This window comes from Gasterosteus aculeatus, chromosome 6 (assembly GCF_964276395.1).
Source record: "Gasterosteus aculeatus chromosome 6, fGasAcu3.hap1.1, whole genome shotgun sequence".
Classification (NCBI taxonomy): Eukaryota; Metazoa; Chordata; class Actinopteri; order Perciformes; family Gasterosteidae; genus Gasterosteus; species Gasterosteus aculeatus.
This window is the reverse complement of record NC_135693.1, coordinates 16,724,748-16,748,760: the sequence shown is the minus strand read 5'-3', so window position 1 is coordinate 16,748,760 and position 24,013 is coordinate 16,724,748. Positions and strand designations below refer to the sequence as shown.

Here is a 24,013-nt window from a genome sequence, read left to right as displayed (position 1 = left end):
CACTGGCAGTTAACTTAATAGTAGAGTCTAGAACACCAACTGGCACTAAAAAAGTGAAAGAGCTTAAGCAAACTAGCAACCAAGATAACTTCAAACAGAGAACTGGCAGTAAAACGGCAAGAACTAAAGCAAATCAGCAATCAAATTAACTTAAGACACTAGAATCAACAACAAATTTAGCAGACTAGCTTGGTTTAAAGAAAAAGATACTTAGTCCGATTTCAGGTCGCCTGGATGTCGGATGGCCTTGTAGTTCATTTAGTGCTGTACGGATCTATTATTTAAAGGTTGTATATCATACCTCTTTCCTGAGAGAGTATTTCTATTTCTCCTTTAGGAAAGATCAAAGTAGTAATATTACCACTGAGTTTATTAATTGTATTTGTCAGGCAGGTGAATAACAAGTGAGTTTGTACCCCTATAGTTGAATGCACTTATTGTAAGTCGCTTTGGATAAAAGCGTCAGCTAAATGACATGTAATGTAATGTAATGTAATGTAATGTAACAAGGGAACCGATAACCCAGACCGGCAAAAAGATCTCAGTGATTTTTGAAAGTAGTGAAGATACTAATAATAATACTGGGATCATAGTGAGAATAGAAGTAACAAAGCACCACTCACAATCTGTCAAAATAAAGTGAAGAGAAGTACTGAGGAGGTTAATTGATGAACGAACAAGGGGATGAGTGAAATCAAGTGACCATGACAGGAGGGAGAGTCAGAGGACATCTGGTGGACAGATGGAGAACTGTACTCAGGAGGCCTGTTCGTCATCAAACGTATCCATCCATTTATTTATATGTATATATATACATATATATATATACATATTTATTTATGAACAAACTTGACAATTTCTCTTTATATCAATTCTTAGAACACAATTTTGACCTTCTTTCATCTTTCATTTCTTTATTTACAATGAAAACTTAAAATTCTGGTAGAAGCATTTTAAGTAAGCGTTTTACAGTGAAAGCTTTAATGGTAAATTATAACAGTAACAATTTTTGTAGGGAAATCTGTTAGAGAGAAAGGTTATATCGTGAACCATATTTATTTTATTTCCATTTATGTGTGAAAGAGCTGCGCAAACTTGCCGTAAAAAATATCAATAGAAGACTTTTGCCTCTTTTGACATCAATAAAAATGACTCACTTTTATTAAATCTATCAAATACATTGGATTTATCAACATTGCGAGAAAAATCTGGTGCCTTAGGTGCATTAAAATCACGTTAATTCTAGCTCTAATCCTTGAGCGATTCAGAAGCAGCAGATGTTAGCAGAAGCTCCCTCTTTAACTACTGTTCTCTGGGAACAAACTGGAGCTTCACTGGCTGCACTGGCTGGGCCTTCCAGTCAAACTCCAATGGAATCTAAAGGGGAAAAACAAATGCAAGATGAGGGACATGACGACGGAGTGCCGTGACCGTCTGCATGAATGTCTGTGTGCTGCCATCGTACCATGGTGTCTTTGCACGTCTCCACGTTGTAGCTCTGCAGGAGACGGACGAGGACCGTCTTCATGGTGAGGACAGCGTAGCGCATCCCGACGCAGTTGCGTGGGCCGAGGCCGAACGGCATGTACGCGTACGGGTTCACCTCCTCCCCGCTCTCCTTGCTGAACCTTGAGGCAGGGATTGTCCTGTCAGAGGTCACACGTTCTCTCACGTGGATTCTCAAAATGAAAGCGAGGCGCAGGTTTACCTCTCGGGCCTGAAGAGCTCCGGTGAGCTCCAGAAGCGCGGGTCCATGTGCAACAAGTGAACCGGAATGCCCACCAGGGTGTCTTTGGGGATGGTGAGGCCGTGAACCTGGGTGGTTTTCTTGCACACCCTCTCGAGCCGAGGCGCGGTGGGGATCAAACGCTGTGACTCCAAAAGGACCTGGTCAAGGTACTGCAGACCGAGCAGGTCCTCGTAGCGGATCGGAGCCTACGGACAGAGGAAAAAAGAGGCGCGGGTCAGCAGGACGTGCAATGTCAGCTACTGAAAGGTTTGTTATCTATGGCAACGAATCACATGATGAAAATACATTTCTCGAGATGTTGGCATCGATTTCTTCCTGCAGGGTCCGCATGGCATCAGGGTTGGTGGCCAGGTTGTAGAGGAGGAAAGTGAGAGTGGTGCTGGTGGTCTCATAGCCGCCAAAGATGAAAATTAAAGCCTGAGAAAGGATCTCGTGCTCAGTCAAACCTACGACAAAATAAAAAGTGTTAGCGAGACTTTGACGTTTATCTTCACGTGTAAAATTGACGGTGCATTTGCTCTTAAGTTAAAAGAAATAATAGTAGTCAGTTTTAAGGCCCAAAGAGTTTCAAAAATAGGATTTAGCAAATGTACCTTTGCTCGGCTGATCCTCTTCACTCTTTATGTCCGTATCTGGTATCTCGTTCTGAATCATCACCTGCAGGAAGTCCGCTCGTGTCTGGATCCGCAAACAGAACATTCGGCACAAATCGAAGAGTGTTATCAATCGTTCTATTTGACTCTTGTGAGCGAGAGATTTGTTTTATTCTTTGCAGCATTTCTTTTCCCTCTCAGTACAGATGAAATGCTCACAGATTCATCTTCCCCATGCTGGTGTTTGAAGTGCTTGATGACGTCGTAGAAATAATCCACACTGACTCTATCCAGCATCTCGAGTTTCAGGAGTCTCAGCAGACGGGCGCCGAAGGGAAAAACCACTGGAGGGAAACAAAAGGGTTGTTTTTATCACATTATGTCTACTCGTGATTCCAAAGCACCGACATGATTCAATGATCTCAGCACAGGTGAAAGGGAGAACATACTTAGTATAAAGACAGGCCACAATTTGAAGTTAAGGATGTTCTTGAGATGAACATTCAGCGGGTCGTCTGGATTGTTTATGGAGTTTGCCTCAACACTGAAGGACGCGCTGGTCACAACGTCCAAGCTGTAAGGGGCCATGAACCTAAGCAGAAACAAGAGTTGGTTTCTTTGAGGAATTAACATGAAAAGCTTCCGTTTTTAGATCGTTTTATGACAATATGAATGGATAACCCTTCTTGGTCTCAGTTAGCTCTGTGGTGGAGGACGGCACAAAGCAGATTAACAACATACTGTTTGACATCGATTGGCACCGAATGCATTCCTCCAAGTTTTTCGGTGAGTCGGTCTGCATAGCGAGCGACGATGGGAAAAACCTTCAAAGGAAAACAACCAGGTATGCTTCAGGGTGCAGCCGTCCTCTTGACCTTCTTGAAACATGAGCCGTTTACTCACTCACCTCCTTTCACAGGTCACAAAAACCAAGGGAACCAACCTGTTTCATTCTCCCACTGGTGAAGCATGGTGATAGAGAGGTCCGAATTCTCTTCCACCGTTCGTCTTTAGCTGCTGTGATTGCATCACCCATAGGTCCCGGCACGGCATTTTCCTGTGAGCGGGACATCAATCACACAGTTTAGACTGTTGTATGGAAACGTTTGTCCTGCCTATTATGTCCGACGAAGCTGAGTTCTAATACGGAAAGAAAAGTTTAAGAAAAGGTTTCTTAATGCAGATGTCAATATGTGTAATACAGTTGCATGTGAGGCCTGGTGTAATCCTCAGGGTTAAATCTCTGACTCACTGTGGAAACTCCAGGATATTACAACAAAACCAAACGTTCTCTTGACTTGACTGAGGCATAATTGGCAGCCTTTTCTCCCCTTACGGTTTAGCAAAAAATAAGTTTGAGCTTTGCCTGATGAGATGCATATAGTAGTAACCCTTTCCTAACCATATGGGTCCCAGGACAGACCATTTGCCATAACCATTAAAAGCATCGTTCTCTCCTTTTTAATCTGTCTTTCTGGTATTCTTGCATCGTTGTAGAGAAGCAGTGTTTCTACAAGGACCTTAATGTGTTGTTTTATTGAATAAACAGCGAATCAAAGTGCATGAATTATAGAAAAACGGACTAAATATTGCAATGTCACTTAACGTGATGTTCAACATGCAGCGAGATGAGTCTCTCACCCTGCGGTTGGTAAACACAGAGTAGCACTCCTTCACCATCACAGTTTTAATGATCTCAGGGTCTGCCACCATCAGAACTGGTAGTCGTGCATCAAAGTTCCTGCACAGGACAAAACAATGTTACAGATCAGTCAATAATAAAACATTAACAGGTTGAAAAGCTCAAAGGCTGGATTAAATATACAACGGTCACAACTTTTGCCAATTCCTCCAAGGAGAGAAATAACTAAATCCTTCTTCAGCACATTTTCCTTTCACAATGAACTACTTTTACTCAACAATAAACAACACACTTGTGACCTGTAAGAGGAAGAAAGAGGAGACAACAACAACAACAACAACAACAACTCACCCCCAGACGTCCCCGTACTTGGCCTGGCATTCACGGTCAAAACTGAGCCATCCCTGCAAGGAATTTCACAAGAACGTCGACTAAGTGGTCAAAGACACAAAGCTGGATGGATAAACCAATCATCTCATCACCATCCTCGCTATAGGTTGTGGTTGTGGTTTGTTCACGTGACATTACCTTTCTGAAATGTAGAAATGTTCCAATAAACGGCAACGGTCTTGGACCCTTAATCCCCAGGTTTTTGAAAAACCTATATGGCCAAATGCCATACCTGTATGATTAAAGAGAGATTGTGGAGTTATGTAACGTTACACGGCTCCGTCAATCGAAACCGAGTAGAAACTATACTCACAGAATTAAGAGGGTGAAGAAGAGAGCCAGCAAAGTCCAGCTGGTTGCTGGAAACCAGTCAAACAGAAACATGTTGACTTCCCGCAGCAGGCTGGACGCAAACTGTCCAATATGAGGACGGACGCTGAGAGACAGACCGAATATAAACACGCGGAGGTGGGAGGAGCGCAGAGGGAGGTCCAACAAAGACACGGTGTTTATGGAGGAACGAGTCCAGGGTGCGGCTCTTTATTCCCCACCTGAGGAGAGATGTCCTTATAAGTTCACAGTGCTGTTGTTCCGATTTAAGAGCAATAATCATCAGCTCGTTTAGCCTAATTAGCTGTTGTTTTTAACCAGGCAGAAATTCGCTTCCGCAAACAGAAGCCATTTAAAGACTTTGAGATGAAAAACGTTTACTCACTCAACTCAAATTCAATTTAAACCTCGACTTCTAAGGAACGAGTGATAGTTAAAGCAACGTATATGTCCATATTTCAGGTTATTAAACTCAATTATGCGGTTGTGCGCAGGTGTGTGGCTACTATCTAAAGAGGAATGAGATCATCCAAGTCGGAGATAAAAGTACTGCAATGTGTCATCCTCGTATAGATAACATACTCTTTTGGACTATTCCATGAAAGGGAATAGTTCAAAGTATTTATTTCTCTATTACCATTGATGCGTCTGCTCAAGTTTTAGCTTTCTCCCGCACCGTAGGCAACCCGGAAGTGAAATCCGTTACGTCAGCAGCCTACAGCCGTCCATGCCAGCAAGTGTTAACCCCCACGTTGGTCTTCTGCTTTATTGTCTAATTCGCGGCTTTTGTCCATCTTATCGTTGGGAAGGGAAGAACATATATCATAGTTAGAAAGCAAGGTAAGAAACAAAAGCGTGGCTAAAGAGTATTAGTGTGCAATGAGTATTTAATGATGCCCTTTCTAGCTGCCCTTGGTCTGCTTCGTTAGCCCGCAGCTAAGCTAGCATAACATTGTAAACATTACAAACTCAAATCAGCCGCGCGCACGGACACGCGACACATGAACACGTTAACCCTCATTAACTAAGGTTCATATGTTGACTTAAGCATTTACATCTTAAGAATGAGTTTGGGGTTGTAACGTGTATTTGTGGAAGCTATTGTTGCTGAATATCTAACGGTAATCAAGTTAATTGCAAAGAAATCATTCATTTTCTATTTCGTTTTATACAATTTCTTTTCTATTCTCCATTTGTTTCTTGATATTTCTGTTTAATTTTATTAGATGGGTTTATTGCCAAACTACCATTTTGTATCTAACGTTACACATTTACTTATGATGATCAACCATCAGATTCTCGTTTGAACTATTTTGAGGTATTCACACACATTCAATTATTTACTGACGTCTTTGTTTAAAATATTTAGTCGGCTATTTCTATCTGCTTTTGGACATGCTCAACACTTTTAGATTATTGTTATTATTATTGTAATATTTACATAGGTGCTTCAATTTAATTGAATCACAGCAACTAAAAAGAGGAACACCAAGAGAAGGCTTTTTCCTTCCCTCTGTCCTAATATTTACAGTTACAACTTTACACATCACAATTTCACCGCAGTTTATTCATATTTTTACAGGAATCAGGCTAATCTGATAGTCTTATTGGATAATGAGAGTTTCAGTTCAGTTCGTCTTTGTACAGTATCTGTTCCCTTGAAATAAGCCATACATTACGCAATAAAGTAAAATCTAGAAGAAAAGTAGTTTATGTGGCAAAACAAAAAACTTCTCAGTGTCTCACTCAGAATAATGCTGATTACAGTAGCCCTAAACTGGTTTTACACTTTAGACTTCTTACGCAATAGCCGTTGCAACTCCAGAACAATAAAGTGATGTCATTCACAGCAGTAGGACCGGCACTATCAATGACTCATTGTGCTTTAATAACATTGAGGTAATCGTTGTCTATATTTGGTGCGTTTTGAATTGTGGCAATACAATTCACACCCACATGACGTAAAGACTCGAGGTGCACTCTACATGTTTTATTCCCCTCACCTTCTTCTCAATCCTGCATTGCCGTGCAATTATTTACTTTATCTTATCTTCCACCACAGCGCTGAAGAACTTGACTGTTATTACACCGATGGGGCAAATTCCTCTCCGGTTGTATAGTAAACCGTAAATGTAGAATGATTCAAGAAGAATGTAACGGTGACGATGATTTCATCATCACATGGCAGTTGACCTGCATCTAACTTGTCCTTATAAGGATTACTGTGCTCAAGAACACTTTTACAAGGAATCAGGAAGACAGGAGGAGCCAAAGCTGCCCAAAATGTTGCATATTTATTTTTCCTGTGTCTTATAATTACTGTTCCGAACCTCTCAATTTTCCCTAATTTTTCGCTTTTTTGCTGTTTTTTTATTTTCATGACATGGCGGTTTCTTAAAACCTCCCCACTCACGATCCGCCAACACGGGTTCCTTTACTTCCGGCCGACTTCCCAGAGCTCTGCGGTGGCGTGCAGATCTTAGTCCCTCTAGAAGGTGCAGACGGAAGCTCGCCTGAGTCCGTTCAGCTGCTCGCGTTTCAGCTGTCTCACTGTCTCAGCTCACTGAGGCCCTTAAATAGAACAGCAGCGTTTCTCCTCCCTAAAATCATTTACGTTTACCTTTCCTATAGAACAGGTCTACACCTTGTTCTTTTTCCAACAAACTAACTTATTGCTGTGTGGTTGTTATGGTGATGCGACTAGTACGTAATAGCGGTTTTATGTACATGTACTTGTGGCCCTTTCAGAAATAACCCGCCACCATGTTCCTCACCCTCGCCCTGCTGCGGAAAGGCATCCCCGGGAAGCAGTGGATCGGAAAGTACCGTCGCCCGCGACAGATCACGTGGCAGATGAAGCGCAACACGCTGAAGCACCTGGAGCGCGAGGCGGAGAACGAGTACTGGATCAGCCGGCCGTACATGACCGGCGAGCAGGAGTACTGTCACGCCGTCGAGCGCAGAGCCCGGAACTGGCTCAACATCAAGGAGGCCAAGTTCGCCAAATTTCCCGAACACAAGAACATCACAGATCACCTGAGTCATCTGAACGTCACCAAGACGTGGTCGAGTTAACGGCCTCATACGTGGACCGTCTTCATACGTGGACAACGTCACGGCACGTTTATTTGAGAAAACAAATCTGATCTGTTTGTTTGTTGTACTGAATATAAACTGAATGCTCTTCTGATCTGTGGTTTGCTTATTTTAGCTCATTTAAAATGAGAAATGCTCTGTGATTAAATGAACTACTGAAGTGTATTTAAAGGTTGTGACTGTCAGTAAACCCCGACAGCTGAAACTAGAGTGTTAAATCCCTTTAAAGGATCCTGTAAACACTCTCTCTTAAGTAATGGATTGTTGTGCAACATGACGCTGTTTCCATAGTGGAGAGCACTGGGATTGTCCTAAATCTTAGTGGCCTGCTTCTGTTTGGTGGGGTTACAGGCTTTGCTGTTATTGCAGCAGGTCGACCTTCCATCTCTAATCTGCTCACATGCGGGACGGCGCCTGTTGATGACTAGTCTGATAACCGGTGTTTACATTACATCACTCCTTTTCATTCCAACATTAATGCATAACTACAGGTGGAGCCAGCAGGTTGCACTTGACAATTTCAGATTATCATACAGGCAGAAGGTGTTTGTCCTCGAACACAAAGCAAACATGGACTCCGCAATCATCGTCCCTAATATCGTGTCGTGAACACGAGGCTCTTTTGTCTTTTATTTTGCTTCACTACAAAGATTAAACAAAAATAAAACAGCACCACAGCATGTATTTTGTGTATAGCTTTTTTATTGCTCAAGCATTACACATCATATCCAGTGCTTCTTTTCACTGTAGCCAAGTCAACAGGTAACCCCGATTGACAAACCAGCGGAGAATCCACAGGTGTGGCAACCTTGATTTACCTGGTTTTCTTTTGGTGGGAAATGTTCGTCGTCAGCAGGATCATTATTTGACTCACTGTCCAAAATAATTGAACAGGATTAGCCATCCTGTAAGGGAAGTCCAGCTTTAGATGGACCCAATTATACTGAAGAAAAAAATCTACAACTTGTTATTGCTGCTCTTTTGGGAAACACATTTCAGCTCTAAACAGAAAAACTCACATAGATAAAGAGGATGATCTTGTCAACAAGCAGAGTAATGACATAATGTAGTCATAAACCAGAATTCAAGATTGTACAATCCGTTTAATCATATTAATCAGTTAATATACATTGAAGTAGCAGGTTTAACAAACTGTAATAATCTCACCACAGCCACATCTTATCGTGTCATCCAGCAGGTGGCGCTCCAGCTCCTGTCAGTGACGCATGCGGAGACCCGGCCCCTCCTGCGCGGGGCTCGGATCCTGGATGCTGAGCTGCGTGCAGAGGCGTTAACGCGCCGCGCCGCGCCGCACCGCACCGCATCGCACCGCACCGCACCGCGCTGAGGAGGCAGCCGATGAGCAGAGCAGACGAACACTCTCCTCCGCACGCAGCGAGCCACAGCCGCAGAGACCATGGAGCCCGACGGCAGGCCGAGGAGTAAAAGGTTCCCCTGCAGACGAGACGACTGAGTGCCGAGGCGGGATGGCGGGGGGTCGGAGGGGACTTGTGGCCCCACAGAATACTTTTTTGGAGAATATTGTCAGACGGTCGAACGGTAAGGATGAAGATCGTTACAGCGCGCTCCGATGAAATGTTTTAAATGGGAAGGATGTCAGTGTGTCTGTTTTCAGCGCGTCGCATCAAGCCAATCAGCTAATTAATTAAAGAATTGGAAAAATCACGGATGCCAATTAGTGATGGATCCCGCACCTTCATGTGCATGAGAAAGTTGGTGTGTTTTTATTGTGCGTAGAAGAAGAAAAAAACTTGATTCGAGTAAAAAAAAAAAAAATGTGACCTGTGAACCTGTTTCTAAAATGTGAGAGCGAAAAAATTTGTTTGGAAAAAGGTTCCGATGATTTCATGTAAGTTGTGATTAAGGGCACTGGCGGGCTTAGTTGTAAACAATGATGTGGAGCAGATACATCTTGTCTGGATTCCTTCAGTGTCAATGTGAACGTATAGAGGCCTTTTAATCAATGTCTGAAGACGTGTATGGTTTGTTTAGAATGCTTGATGCCTTTGAAATGTTCACCACGATTAAAACCCGTAAAACTACAAATTGGTTTGAATTTAAACCGTCAGGCTTTTGTCTTAATCCTTGAAAACACTCCCTTAATTATATAAACCTGAGTGTGAATAAGTGTTAAGTGTGTTTGGGACCACGGTTTGTGGATAATAACACAACTGAATATATATTCAGCCCTGAAAAGTCCTAGTGTGAAAATGCCAATCCAACGCAGAGAGTTTGTGTGAATTATCAAAAAAAATTGTTAATTGTTTCCTTGACTGCAATGGCTTTCATCCAATATTCTTTTAAAAATGCTTTAAAACTTTTAGCTTGTATTAAAAACAACACGCCTAATCAAAACGTATTAGTAAAAGTGAGGTCCTCCTGTGAATTATGTAAAGGTTTATAGTTATTTATCTTTACAAAAACAGTCAGTTAAATGAGATTTGTTTTCACCAAATGTGTCTGAAGACAATCATTGGAAAGCTGAAACTTACCCGTTGCTTACGTGGGGTGTTGCTGAGTTGTTTGGGGCACGTGTGTGTGCCAGTAATCCTTCAGCCTCTCCATCAGATCAAATAGAAAGTGACGCGTCACACTGACGCTGGACAGCCGACCGTGAAACACAACCAGCAGTGTTGTGTGTTTCTATCACAAACCCCACGTGGGGCCAAACACCAGCTAATTGGTTTCAGCTATAATTACCGCTTTATTTTTAATGTGGTTTGGCTAAAATTAGGATAGAATTTAACTCGTGTAATTTATGGTCGCTCCCCCCGGAGGCGTGCCTTGTGTGTGTGTGTGTGTGTGTGTTGTTCCACACTGTGTCAGTCCAGCACATTAAGATGTGTTGTGACGAAATGGAACAACGCATTCAGAAAGGGTGTTTACATCTTTCCAGAGGCTTTTATTGTATGAGCAGCGCCAGAACCCGGATCCCTGCACTGCACTATTCGGTATATTGTAAAAGAAAAAGAAATCCAGCCTTTGTAAAAACAACGGCGCGTGCATTTTATGACCTTGGGCCGTCCACGGATTAGCGGGAACGAGTAAATCTTCCCCAAACTAGAGAGAAAAGAGCAAAGCCTAATCTGAGAGAGACACCAGGAGTGACCCGGGAGAGACGCACGGCTGTTGGGTGGGCGTTCACAGACAATGAGATGCTCCTCTTTCGAGCTTCAACATTACGTGTTTGTTGTCTCAGAAATGCGTGTTCACGTCTTTTAAAAAAGAGTACAAACATGCATTTCTGTCCTCCGAACTGTCCCTCGAGCTTGGCTCTGTCGGCGGATGACACCAGGGAGCGAACATGGACAACAGCAGGGACCTACAATAATGTTGAGATGAGCCTAATGAGCCGAAACACCAACCTCTAAATCCCATTTCCTGAGGTTCTCATAAATTAAGCTACTTAACGTAAAGTTCAGCTGCATGTTGAAATGTTAGGAGGAGATCAGCAGCAAAGAAAATGTAGGCTAACAAAAATGTGCTACACTGCGGCATGTTGGAAAAAGTCCATATAAAGTATTTCAACCTGCAATAACTGATCAATCAATCAAAACTGAAAATTCACACGTCATCACATTTCTGAATAGAGATATCTACATGGAGGAATATTATCATTAGAAGGAGCTTGGGGAATGGTGATACCTGTTTTAGCTTGGTTTTCATAATGAAAAAGGATAAATTCTCCTTTATGTTCAGCAGCCAGTCGCTGCAGCTGAACAATGAGCTGAAGAAAAACCGTTACATCAAATTGAGCGACTACATTTCTCAATGGAGGACGGAGATTTTGGTTCATGAGCATGTTTGGCTTGGGGGCTTTTGAATGTGCAAAATATGCCATACATGATTAATAATGTCTCTTTTCCATGACCGCAGATATATAGCCTACTGTGTCAATAATGGATGCTATTTCCTAATAGTAATATTAGCAGCTGAAGAGCCAAATAATTCCAAAGAATAAACCGTAATAAAACAAATGGTAAATTAATCCAAATCCGCTGAATGCGTAAGGTAGCAAACCACGGCGTGCTAACAGGTTAGCCTCACGGGTTTATGCTAGGAGAGTGGCGCTCAGCTTGTTTCTGGGTTTATCCGTTTGTGTTTGTATCCCCCAAAAAGGATGAATGCAGCTTCAGCACGAGTCCTCAGCAAGCGGTGACACCTGTTTCTGTATCGGGTTACAAACCAGCCGCCATGTTGTGTAGCGCGTAGCATCCCGGTTAGCCGCGCGGGCGAGGTTTGCCTAATTCACGTTGGTGTGTTGTCTCTTATTTTGGTTGACACGTCCCGTCTTTTTTTGTCCGACGTTCAACGGATGTTTCTCACTGTAATCTGTTAACCTTCTTTCCTTTTTCAAACATTTCAGTTTGGACACTGTCACATAAACAGACAGGTACTATTAAGTTTGGTTTGGTGTGCTGCTTATGTTTTCTTCACGGTATAATCTCTCTGTTATGTACCACAAAATGTTCTATACCAAATGCTGTTAATTTACAAAGCACTTGACTAATGTTGAGATTATTACAAATGTTATTCAAAACTTGATGTAACTCAGCAAATCCAAGCCTAATGGCTCTAATTTACTTTCTTTACCTCCTTCATCACAAGATCATTGTAAAATAACACGTTGGCATGGAACGTCTCCTGCATCACATTCAGTGTTCTCATGCTTGTAGTTGTCTTTTCAATGTTGTGATCAAAGATTCTTTTTTTCCCCGTGGGTGTGTTTCTACAAAAGAAGGAAGTTTGTGAACGTGTTGTGTGCCAGGTGTTTTTTAAGTTGCTCCTCGTGTCCTTTCCTCCTCTGTGTCGTCACGTTGTTGTGGTCTGTGTTCGTAGGAGGGCAGCGTTTTAGGTTTTATCCCTCGTTATCATCCTTTCTCCCGCCCGTTTGAAACTATTGCACCAGCTCTTTTCTTCATTTTTAAACTAAAAAAAATATGTGGATGGATTTGAGATGGTTTCATTTTAAGTATGATTAGGGGTATTTTTAAGTATGACACTTTATTTATTGGCAAATGTTGATGGCCTTTAAAATGACTTGGTCAGGTTTGTGTAGACATTGGTTTTTACCATGTGTCCATGGTAGATAATACACATACAGAATATCATTTGCACGTATGTTTCCATCAACCGTAGTAATAGAGAAAAACATTTATTTTATTTTCTTTGTTGTGCGTCGCGTTAGAATATGGTGCCATTTGGAGGTTGCAGATTGCAATAAAGTGAAACTTCTCCCACATGCAAAGCATGATGGGGATTTACAGTGACTGATGATAAAAAATAGCCGTGTCCAGGGCAACACGCCAGAGTCCATACAGAGGCCTCGCTGCTGGTGAAGATATGAATGGCTCAATCTGAGTTAATGAAAACACAACGATTCCCATGTTCTGTTGATTAGACACTGAGGGAAACGTTCTTAACATTACGACTCTGCCAAAAGGTTCCTTTTAATTATAAATCAGCCGAGGTTTAGACAAAGGACAGTAGCAAAACAGGCCATTAAGAATATTTAACAAAATAATTACCTTTTCACTATGAATAAGTTTTGCTTAGAGGCTTTTCTAACATTTGAACGTGAAAAATATGCAATATTTGAATTAATGTACGCGACTTTTCATGACATATAAAAATGTATGAACAGGGATATTAACATAAGGAATCGCTTGAAATTCAATCATTTAACTAATGACGAATGCAAGTACTGTTTTTCCCACAAAACAAAAATAACAATTAACTAGGCCTGATCCATCATCTACTAAAGCAACACACCAAAGGACTCCACAATATGTTGTGGTGCTGATACATTTATGTATTCTTGTATACTGTTGTTGTTTTTTTATATATATTTTTTAAATACGGCCGCCCTTCGAGTTCATTCGCCCTTCTTCACTTTCAAACAGATACCAACTTTGTCCTGGGAAACGCCCAGATAGTCGACTGGCCCATCGTCTACAGCAATGACGGTTTCTGCAAGTTGTCGGGGTACCACAGAGCAGAAGTGATGCAGAAAAGCAGCACCTGCAGGTAAACCGGTGGCTCTCTGTGTGTCCTGCACGTGTTCGGTCGTCAAAGAAATATGATGAATTTTTTGATATTTGGTTTAAGTCAATATCATACGTATTTTTTCTCTTGAGTCACGGTATTTTGTTCCGTTAGATCCACGCTCATGATTAGCCAAGGACATTGTGACTATAGCTGTTAGTTTGTTAATCTGGATGAGCTTCATCTCGCCCGGTGAAGCTAAAATAATCCTGCTGCAGTTTCAGAGCAGCCAGGGAGAGACAGGATGGCTTTCTCTACAAGTTGCTTTTCTTTCTTTTAAACGGCATGAGTGCCTGCAGTGTGCAAATGTGCAGCTCTCGCTTTGATTCCAAGTTCAAGTTCATTTCTTCTAAATGTAAACGTTTATTTATTTGTATCTACACCCCCCTATCTCACCAGGCAGAGAATTCCTTATTTCCTATTTTAAAATCCAAACTGATATTTAGAACATTATAAAAGCACTGAACACAGAATACCACTGACACTGATGTAAATGTTGTCAGTTTTGGAGATATTTAATATAGTATTGTATACTATTACTAGTATTGAGTATTGTACGTATTGTACTGAGGTTCTGATGAAGTCAAAAGATACCCTAAGCTATTTCAACTCATCCTGAGGGGGTGCAGATCGATATCTGTACCACGTTTTAGCAAAATCGATGCAATTGTAGTTAAATACACCGATTTCAACAGTTTTGACTGAAACTGCTGCCTCATCGCTGCCTGCAGCGCTGAAGCTGTGTCCACGGGGGGCTCGCCCCAAAACTGCTCACAGAAAGGAATGAAAAGCAGCTCTTTACTTGAGCTTGTTGTGTCGTTAAGCGTGCCATTAAGCTCTGCATTAAAAGAATCAGACGGAAACAGTTGGTTTCAACAGCTGAAACCGAAGGTGCTGTGCAAGAAAGCAAAGAGAGGTCGACAATCCTGTTTTCATTGGAGGTGAAACACAGTAATTAATCAAGTATTCATATCCATACTGCGCAGCTCAAAGGAATAACATACTTAACGGTAAATTAAGATTTCGTTTTCATTATTGCAGCCCGTTGGTGCTCATTCACATTAACACAGGATGGGAAATGACTGGATTCCGGCCTAAGGATTATTCAGCTGCTGGTACTGGAAGTTCATTTAGGAAAGGCGGCTTGGTGAAATATTGGAAAGTTGTGTTTGTACGAATGTCAGTTATACTTCCCCGGCAAAGTATTCAGCAGCTGCTGCCGGCAGAATAGTGACGCATCGAAATTGCAGTATGAGAAATCCGCCGCTGTGCTGCAGCATGTCGGACTTATTCAAACCGAACATCCTCCCGAGTTCTTCTCGAGCATCTCCTCTCTTTCGGGCTCCTGAGTGTGAAGTAGAGACAGCGCGACTCCCACCTGTTACCAGGCGGTTCAGCGGCTGCCTAGCGGGTATAACGTTACCGAACATCTGGAGCAGCTCAGCAGTCTAAAAATAAAAAGACGCAGTAATAAGAAGTGCTGATATATATTTCAGCCCTGCTCACAGTCTGAGATGTACAAACACTTACCTCCTCTGTCTTTGTGCAGCTTACACGTGAGCTTTTTTCAGTTATGAAGAAAGTAAAATGAATACATTTAGACTAGAAGCATGTTTGTGATCACTTTCATTTTCAATTGGCTGCATCATCGTGACAATGTGTTCAAGACTTTGGTTCATGCACGACGACCTGTGAAACTAATGATATCACTCTCGGCTGCAAATACTGACGTTTGCATTTGGCTGATCTTGTTGTTTTTTGGCCATAACTCAATGATTAAAATGCTGATTATAACAGACATGGATGTAAATTGATGGATGGTAGTTGTAGTTTTCCACGAGTCATAACTGATTATAAATCATTCACATCCCCCACATAATATTTTCCTTCTCTGTTTTAAAAACGTTTGTTTTAACTTTCCGATAAAGGATGTCCACGTTAGAAATGATCGGTACCATTTATCAAAATGTGGGTTAGTTGGTTCCTGATGAGTAGTTTTTAATTGGTATCACTACCCCCCCCCCCTTTCATTGTTATTTATAGCTTCCTATCTTCTTTTAAACATTTGGTCTTTATATATTTTTTTCTTTCAAACGTCTCGATAGTGAGACCTCATGTGAGTTTGGATGTGTGATGTTTTTCAGGATGACTCAAACATAAAATGTATCCTCATCTCCCCGGAGTCTCATGTCAGATATCTGAGCCAGTTTGTGTGTGGAATCAAAGACGTTATTTCCATCTCGGCTGCTCTTACTCTCTTCTGTCTCTCCTTAATCATGCGTATGTTTTTTTGTTCCATCCTGCATCCTGCACAGGGAACATGCACATAGAACACACGGGGAACATGTACATACAACATACAGGGAAACCCTGTGGGACTCTTCCACGCATGACGAGTGTCAGTTGAGGATATATACTTCTTTGCATCGAGTCACTCGACCGAGCAGAATAACAGAGAGAGGACGTTGATCCGTGATATTACATCAAGCATCGGCCTCTAAAGTCTCTGCAGCGTCAGGATGGCGTCTCATTAAATTTAGCCTTCCTTTTTTTACTTCATAACAAACTCAGAGTTATATTTAGATCATGCTGGAACAGGCTGCCACTGAGTGAGGCAGTAACAAGCAAGGTGAGATTAATGTCTCTGCAGCGCGGTTTAATGTACTCATTGTTGCTCGACCCATCTTCAGCTTTAATTTGTTTTTGAGAGACCAATTAGACGTTAGGCCGCATTTATCTTTTCTTTATGCTTTTCATTTCAATGAGTTTTAATCAAATTATTATCGAAAAGCAATCTGGTCTCAGGTGTAAGTCTGAAAAACTGCAGATTAGTTTGGGGATTATTTTGCTTGAAAATACACCTGAGGGTCTGAGAAAAGTAGCAATCGCCAAACACGTGAATAATCAGCAACCCGCACGTTACCTTGAAGCCTTCATCGCCACGCTGGCTCTGAGCCTGACAACGTGCCTATTAAATATTAAACGTCTTTTCTCCCCTTGTGTTTTCCAGCTTTATGTACGGGGAGCTCACGGACAAGGACTCGACGGAAAAAGTGCGCCTAACTTTCGAGAATTACGAGATGAATTCGTTTGAAATACTGATGTATAAGAAAAACCGTAAGTAGCCGCGTCTCATGTGAGAAAAGGAGTCACCTTTTCGTTCCCCTCTTTGAACACGCAGGTCCCGTCACAAAGGGTGGAGTCCAAAGGGTGGACACATTAGTCCCCAACATCTCGGTTTCAACATCTCTTCGAATATGCCTCATTGTTGAAATGCACTGAACAAACAAACTCCGTGTCATTTTCTCCAAAAATAACCAGATGATGCATTGAAGTCCGTGTGCATTGTTCTTTTTATGCTTCCAGGGACGCCCGTTTGGTTCTTTGTGAAGATCGCTCCCATTCGGAACGAACAAGAGAAAGTGGTCTTGTTCCTTTGCACGTTCAGTGACATCACGGCATTCAAACAGCCCATTGAAGACGATTCCTCCAAAGGTCAGTGTCAACAAAGGATTTCTTATGCGACGCGGCCAATTAAACCTCCCCGCGGTGATTCAAATAGAAACAAAAGTCGGTTTCCGCCTTACTTGAACACAATTCTTTAGGGTGTTTTGCACGCTGCGTGTCAGACTCACACAGAGATCACAAAGCGAGGGAGGCAGAGGAAACTTTACTCCGCCAGCGATCCCCATCCAACCTTGTGCGTTGTGCGTCTGCTCCGGCAAACGCCCACTCCGTCGAACGCCCATCGCCACGGTTGTCAGCAAACAACACAACAAATGATTCACCGATCGGCACAACTGCCGAAGACGAGCCGAAATAGGAACGTGAATCAGAAGCACCGGTGACGGAAACAGGTTGGGGGATCGCATCGTGAGGTGGAGATGGTGGACGTGCACCAACAGGTGCGCTGATGTAAAGCATGTTGCACCAGCGAGGCTTTAGCTCCTGCCCTCTTTCCGACAATCAATAACACGCATTGATCTGTGCTGCCTGAGTAGGAGAGTGAAGACAAAGATCTTTTCTAAATGCAGTATCCCCCACCAGCTAAGGGAGGATTGTGCTCACTGTCCTCACTGTTTACTCATATCCACGGTCCCATTTTAACCTTAAAGGAAGTATTCTAAACCTACAGTACACAAGCTGTATACAGAACATTGACATACTGTATTATTACAGATAGTTGCTTTTTTTTACGCATCCAGCCGAGTAAATACGAGTCACTCTCCTTTCATCTACAGCGGACACTTTCTTTTTTTTTTTTACTGATTTGTTTTTACAGAAAACAGCTGCCCGCTGCAGCCGAGAACAATGGGAGCAGTCAGAGTAAACCCAGAAAACAAAAAGCTCGGCTGATAGAGGCGGCGAAGCTTAAATCGCCCTAAAAAAATGTAAAGATACTACCTCAGGTTCTGCTGCAGGAAACGGTCACTGACAACATTACAGGGATGAAATCTGTTCGTTTGAATATACGAAAAACATACGAAAAACATGAAACCCACCGAAAACCCATTGGGTTCCTCCAGTCCTGCAAACTGAACCCCACATTGCTCCAGAAGGGTGTGTGTGTGTGTGTCTCTATGTGTGTGACTGTGTGCGTGCTGGAAACCGTCGGGTCAAAGATTGAGCGTACATCAGCTGTTTGTAATCCTCAGGCTGGGGGAAGTTCGCCCGGCTGACTCGAGCTCTGACCAGCAGCCGAGGAGTCTTGCAGCAGCTGCAGCCCACGGTCCACCAGGGAGAGAACGTCCACAAGCACTCGCGCCTGGCTGAGGTACGGAGGAATACACGCTCGGTATCCGGTACCCGTAGAATGTTTCAGATCAGGTGAACTTCTTCTGAGCAGGTCCGCCGCGCTCGCGCTCAGGGCGACGTCATTTCAGCCCCTAATGTCTACAGTGTCTCTGCGTGCGTCTACCTGTGCTTCTGGGTTTAGCTGACTGGCTGTTATTGTTAGGTACTGCAGCTGGGCTCAGATATCCTACCTCAGTACAAACAGGAGACCCCCAAAACCCCTCCGCACATCATCCTGCACTACTGCCTCTTCAAGACCACGTGGGACTGGGTCATCCTCATCCTCACCTTCTACACCGCCATCATGGTGCCCTACAACGTCTCCTTCAAGACCAAGCAGAACAACGTGACGTGGCTGGTGGTGGACAGCATCGTGGACGTCATCTTCCTGGTGGACATCGTTTTGAACTTTCACACCACGTTCGTGGGACCCGCCGGCGAGGTCATCTCGGACCCCAAACTGATCCGGATGAACTACCTGAAGACGTGGTTTGTCATCGACCTGCTGTCCTGCCTCCCGTACGACGTCATCAACGCCTTCGAGAATGTCGATGAGGTGAGCGCCCTGTCCTTCTTTGTCCTAGGTTGGTTGCAGACTTCCTGTTCTGGGGGGGTTTGGACTGTTTGTTAGACATGAGCACTCTGAATGCATCCGTTTTAGGTTTGTCAAATTGTGACTTGATTTCTTTTTCGTTTTACGTGGATTAACTGGTACGAAGCAGACGACTCAGGGTTTAATCGATTTGTTAGTTCACACTAAAAAAGCAAATGCAGTTTCAGAATCTATTCATTTTGAAGTCATTTGTAAACAGCCAAAGCTTCTCAGCTGTCAGTTTCTTGTTTGTCATATATATCATTGTCGTCTTAATATTCTGTGGTTATGTTTTACTGCCAAGACAAAACAAGTAATTGAAGACGTAAACTCTGTGGAATTGTTAATGGCTTTAATTTATAGACTTAAGCTGCGATGTGTGATGGCCACCTGCAACTGGGTGCAGCCTCTTACTCCTGGGTCCACACAATCAATAATCTAAATTTACAGTGAGCGTCCCAACCACTAACTAACAGCAGGGCAGGAATATGCCGACTCAAGCAAACCTGCTGGAACTCTGCACACTATTCCAACCAACACATAAACCTCATAACGTATGCGCGTGGCGTTGGCGTAGAGTTCACGCTACGGGATAACTGATACCTGGTGGTCGAGCACGCGCTCAGCACGGACAAGGCCAGAACGTAAACCGTGTCTGCCACTCTGGATTTAATGTAACAAACTGCTGAATGCACACAGATGCTGTTGCCCGGTCGTATTATCTGCCCCAAAATGAAACCAGGGTTCCCAACTTTGAGTAATATACAGTAAATCAATAGCAAAAAGCGTTGCAGATTTATTGGATATGTTGTATTTTGGCTCAGCTTCTGTCTATTAAATCGGGCCGGGGTGAAACATTCTAGAGGGGATCTTTTCTGAGGTGATTGACAGGTTATTAGGTTTCCCTGCAGCAACTCAACAACAACATGACAGTGACAATCAGATCCGGATCTCCGGTTGTTGTTTTGTATCGTGCTTCTGAATGAGCAACATCATAATATATATTTGTTTGTGAACTCATAAATGTTTGACCGACGTGACGAGTGTTTGCTGGAGAGCCATCGCAGGATCTCGAGATAATTGGTGCATTTTAATTGTGGACGGAGGGTTAGATTATTAAACCGAGGCAGCGATCACCGATGCCCTAAAACCATTAACGCCTAATGACAGCTGACAAAAGGACAGAATCACACGCTGCGCTTAACATGTTGTTTTACCCAACGAGCATTTAAAGTCCTTCACTTTCAGCTGGACGAACTATTTCAACCATGTAGGTTGGTGACTACATTAGAAATGAAATATTTACTAAATGTCTCTGCTTGGCTGTGCAGGGCGACAAAGGGAACAGGTCGTTTATTTGTTGCCTCCATTTGTTTAATTCAGGTGAAATAACTCTAGACTACAGATTGCATAGATGTAAAAATATTTACCGATACATGTTTTTCACACAGTACAGTTTTATTTCCTACTCCAAGTGATTGAAATGTATGTTTATGGTGCAGCCACAGCGTGTGAAGCACACACGTAGATTAAATGCAGCCTCGGGGGTCCTGCGGTGACCGGTTTTCATTCTAATAATGCACCATTGTGCGTGCATGTGTGTGCCTGCGCCTGCTTCTCGTGATGTGTGTGCGTTACAGCAACTGTAACCTGCTGTGAAAGCATTAAACGGCGAGCTGCGTCACAGCGAGCTGTGCAGTGTGTGTGTGTGTGTGTGTGTGTGTCGGCTCTGAGGGGCTATCGGGTAGCACATGCAGCACGAGGCCACCAGAAAGGCTTCGCAACTGCTTTAAACAAATGAAAAGGCTTTCTGTTGGGCCACGTGCATGAAGTTGTATTTGCAGGTCCTGCATCTTGTCCCCTTTCTAGTCAACGTTTCAGCTACCAGAAATTTAAAAACAGGCGCAGCCATCGCATTGTCTCAGACAAAGATATGGTCGTTATCTAGAAAAAGCACGTCACCCACTTTCCTTCTCTGTGTGACAAGCTAAATGAGGCTTTGCCTGCAGTGACACAAAGAAATACTTTCTCTCATTTTGATATAATTGTAAACTAAACTTTAGTGTGTGGAAATGTTTGAAACTATTTTCTGACATCCCATAGAATCAAATGTTAACGAATCGAAAATCCACCAAAGTGGAGCAGATTTTTAGCTGCGTGCCTGCACTTCACGGGACTTTACTTTGTGCGAGGTTCAAGTGTACGATAAGAGCACGGAGCCGCCGGCTGCTAAATGAAAAACGACCGTCCACTTCCAGGATCATCTTTCAGCGGGTCTCTGCAACAACTCTTGACTCCAATTTGCTGCAAATTGCTTCGGGGCATCCGTGTAAACGAGAGCGGGGTAAACAATCGCCGGAGCCTCTCGCTGCTGATACACAAACCCCCCCCCAACGACTGACTTGAATGGCTGTGATGGCTGCGATCGGCTCTTTTGGTTTTCCAAACGGGGCGAGATCATCAACGGCTGTCGGAGTCGTTGTTGGCGACCTCGAAGCGTTCGAGGCGTTGACTGAACGCCGTGGACGTGGTGGACATCAGTTCGCAATGACCGATGACCCCAAGCGGCAGCCGATGAAGCCACTTAGTGTCGTTAACGAGGCGTCCTCCGGCCCCCGCGGCCCCCGCCTCACAGACGCAGGGAGAGAGCAGAGCTTCCTTTTTCATTTGATGCCTTTTGTCGAGTGTTGATTTTGTCACATGTTTATTCATCGCTTACTACTGATCAAGTGTCTTCTCTCTTGTGCTTCGTTTATGTTTTTCTTCTTTTACGTTCCTTCTGTTTGCATGGCCTCCTCCTCCTCCTCCTCCTCCCCCCCCCCCTCTTCTGCCTGTATTCATGCATGGGACGTGATGGGAAGAATTGGAACCACCAAGCTGTCACTCAAGTAGGCTTCAGTTTGATTAGAACATGCTGATGTTGCAGTTTTGTGTTTCACTTTCACTTCAAACGCTCAGAGTTTTTCTGTGACATTCCTCCCTGCGACCAACATTTCACGCCAGCAGAAGCCCTTTTCTGCAGGACATAAATGTCACAGAAAACAAGTCGCTAAAGGTTTTCAGCGCCAGGAAATAACATCCATGCGATTATGTCCAACAGTACATTTTGAAAGTGGACAGCAGCGTCATTGAAGCTGCTTTGGAGTCGATTCAGTTCCCCTGTCAGTAACAAACACGTCTTTTGTGACAAACTGACTGAATCGATGAGATTAAAAAACATCCTGGCGTTGAAAACATGTTTTAAATCATGAGTTTTGAGCATAGTGTGCTTTGCCATCTCTTTCTTTTATCCTCTTTACCAAATCAGATGTTGTGTCGTGAACGTATGTTTGTTTGTTTTTTAAATGGTGTTTTCATGTTATTTAATAAAAGTAAAATATTTGCCACAAAGTTCTTGCACAACGGAAAGTTTAAACATCCTAAAAACCCAAATTTGGTTACTAACTAACTAATCTTATATCAGCTGCTGATATCAAACCTTATTTTTCTAAGAGCCTTAAAGACTCCTTATTTTGTTATCTTTGAATATGATCTAATAGGGTAATTAAGTATTTTCCAATGAAGGCATGAAATTTATACGGGGACGTGCTTGTGGGAGACGCATAAAACATGCTTACTAACAAAAAAAAAGGTACTTTTCTGCACCATAATGACTATTTCTTAAAATAACATTTTGAAAATACGCTTTTATCTCCTTACTTTACACTTTTTGCCAGCAAGATATCTGTGTGACCCAGCGGTTGATTACTTTGGCACTAAACAGTGTAAGCGGGGGAATGAGTGTAAATTAAACACATTACAAAGTGTTGATTAGTGAGATTTAGAGATGTATGTTTTATGTTTTTACATAGATACACGCTCTCTCTTTAACATTCTCAGCCGGAGGGCGAATAACGTTTTGCCGGCTTGACTCTGGTCTTGTTTTTTTTAGGCACAACGACTGTTAGCGGGAGGAATCAGCTAGCATGTAGCATGTAGCATGTTTACTCCCTGTAAAACAACAATTGATTTTGTGAGCTTTAGAGTTGCGGATGGACAATTCACCTACTTTATTTAAGTTATAAACAAACACAGGTTGAATATTCTGTAAACTACATGATTTGAATGGAAACAATATTTAGTTAAATGACTGTTTCTCAAGCATCTAAAAAGGATTTGGCCTCTTTTGTAAAATCGCCAAATAGAATTTTCCTCAGTTAACGTTTCTGAGACTGTGACGTTATCGCGCCAACTGAAAGAAATCTGTCGCGCGCGAACAAGCGGCAAGCCGGCGAGTCCGCAGACAACACCTCCAGCTCGGGGAATGTCGTCAATCCTCAGTCTGACCTCGGATTAAAGTTAGCGGGAGCGGCCGGTGGGAATGTTGGCGGTTTTATTGCAGCCCTTAGTCCCCAGTTTAGCATAAACGCTGTTAGCAGCCGATGAAGATGACACTTAAACAACATAAAACCGCCAAAAACAAGTTCTTTAATGAGCTTCAGAGATGCTGAAATTGAAAATTGCCTTTAAACCCGCTGCTGGTTTCCTCTTCTAATTTAAAGCACAGACGTCTCGTTTAAAAAGTTCCACAAATTACTTTTTTTACGTGTGGGAACTTTTCTCCCGTCTCGTGTTTGCAGAGTTTTTTCCGCAGCAGGACTCAAAAACACGATTGCGCTGATTATCGGATTCCGTTGGAGCTCAGGTCCGTAAAGCGATTTGAGGGAAGCCGAGGTGTCTGGCAGCCAGCAGATCAGATCAAGTGACAGCCAGCGCTGCAG

At 42.9% G+C, this 24,013-nt stretch overlaps 3 protein-coding genes across 5 annotated transcripts in view; 2 read left to right on the top strand and 1 right to left on the bottom strand.

Annotated features, from left to right (window-relative positions):
- Positions 1 to 1,157: 1,157 nt before the first annotated feature.
- LOC120820327 (cytochrome P450 3A30) lies at positions 1,158 to 5,409 on the bottom strand. 2 transcript variants are annotated; one of them, XM_040177923.2, is made up of 14 exons: positions 5,343 to 5,409; positions 4,689 to 4,926; positions 4,514 to 4,607; positions 4,337 to 4,389; positions 3,985 to 4,084; positions 3,287 to 3,400; positions 3,085 to 3,167; positions 2,793 to 2,935; positions 2,563 to 2,687; positions 2,344 to 2,428; positions 2,036 to 2,196; positions 1,709 to 1,935; positions 1,466 to 1,628; positions 1,158 to 1,377 (listed from the first exon to the last, which is right to left on the bottom strand). In XM_040177923.2, the coding sequence occupies exons 2-14, from the start codon at positions 4,757 to 4,759 to the stop codon at positions 1,303 to 1,305; spliced, it is 1,494 nt and encodes a 497-aa protein (XP_040033857.2). In that variant the 5' UTR covers positions 4,760 to 4,926; positions 5,343 to 5,409; the 3' UTR covers positions 1,158 to 1,302. The 2 variants fall into 2 exon arrangements, with proteins under 2 accessions (XP_040033857.2, XP_077960896.1); XM_078104770.1 differs by having other exon boundaries at positions 5,091 to 5,355.
- A 2,059-nt stretch (positions 5,410 to 7,468) lies between these two features.
- mrpl57 (mitochondrial ribosomal protein L57) lies at positions 7,469 to 8,485 on the top strand. The gene has a single exon (XM_078104773.1). It carries the CDS (start codon positions 7,469 to 7,471, stop codon positions 7,778 to 7,780), a length of 312 nt encoding a protein of 103 aa, XP_077960899.1. The 3' UTR covers positions 7,781 to 8,485.
- Positions 8,486 to 8,611: 126 nt separating this feature from the next.
- The window catches only part of kcnh1a (potassium voltage-gated channel, subfamily H (eag-related), member 1a), a 29,927-nt gene continuing 14,525 nt past the window's right edge, over positions 8,612 to 24,013 (top strand). The window contains exons 1-7 of one of the 2 annotated variants that reach the window (XM_040177918.2): positions 8,612 to 9,361; positions 12,189 to 12,215; positions 13,726 to 13,849; positions 16,878 to 16,984; positions 17,234 to 17,362; positions 18,523 to 18,641; positions 18,825 to 19,217. In XM_040177918.2, coding sequence (XP_040033852.2) covers positions 9,289 to 9,361; positions 12,189 to 12,215; positions 13,726 to 13,849; positions 16,878 to 16,984; positions 17,234 to 17,362; positions 18,523 to 18,641; positions 18,825 to 19,217 — 972 coding nt within the window. In that variant the 5' untranslated portion in view covers positions 8,612 to 9,288. The remainder of the gene's footprint in view (positions 9,362 to 12,188; positions 12,216 to 13,725; positions 13,850 to 16,877; positions 16,985 to 17,233; positions 17,363 to 18,522; positions 18,642 to 18,824; positions 19,218 to 24,013) is intronic. The other variant, XM_040177919.2, reaches the window with a different exon arrangement.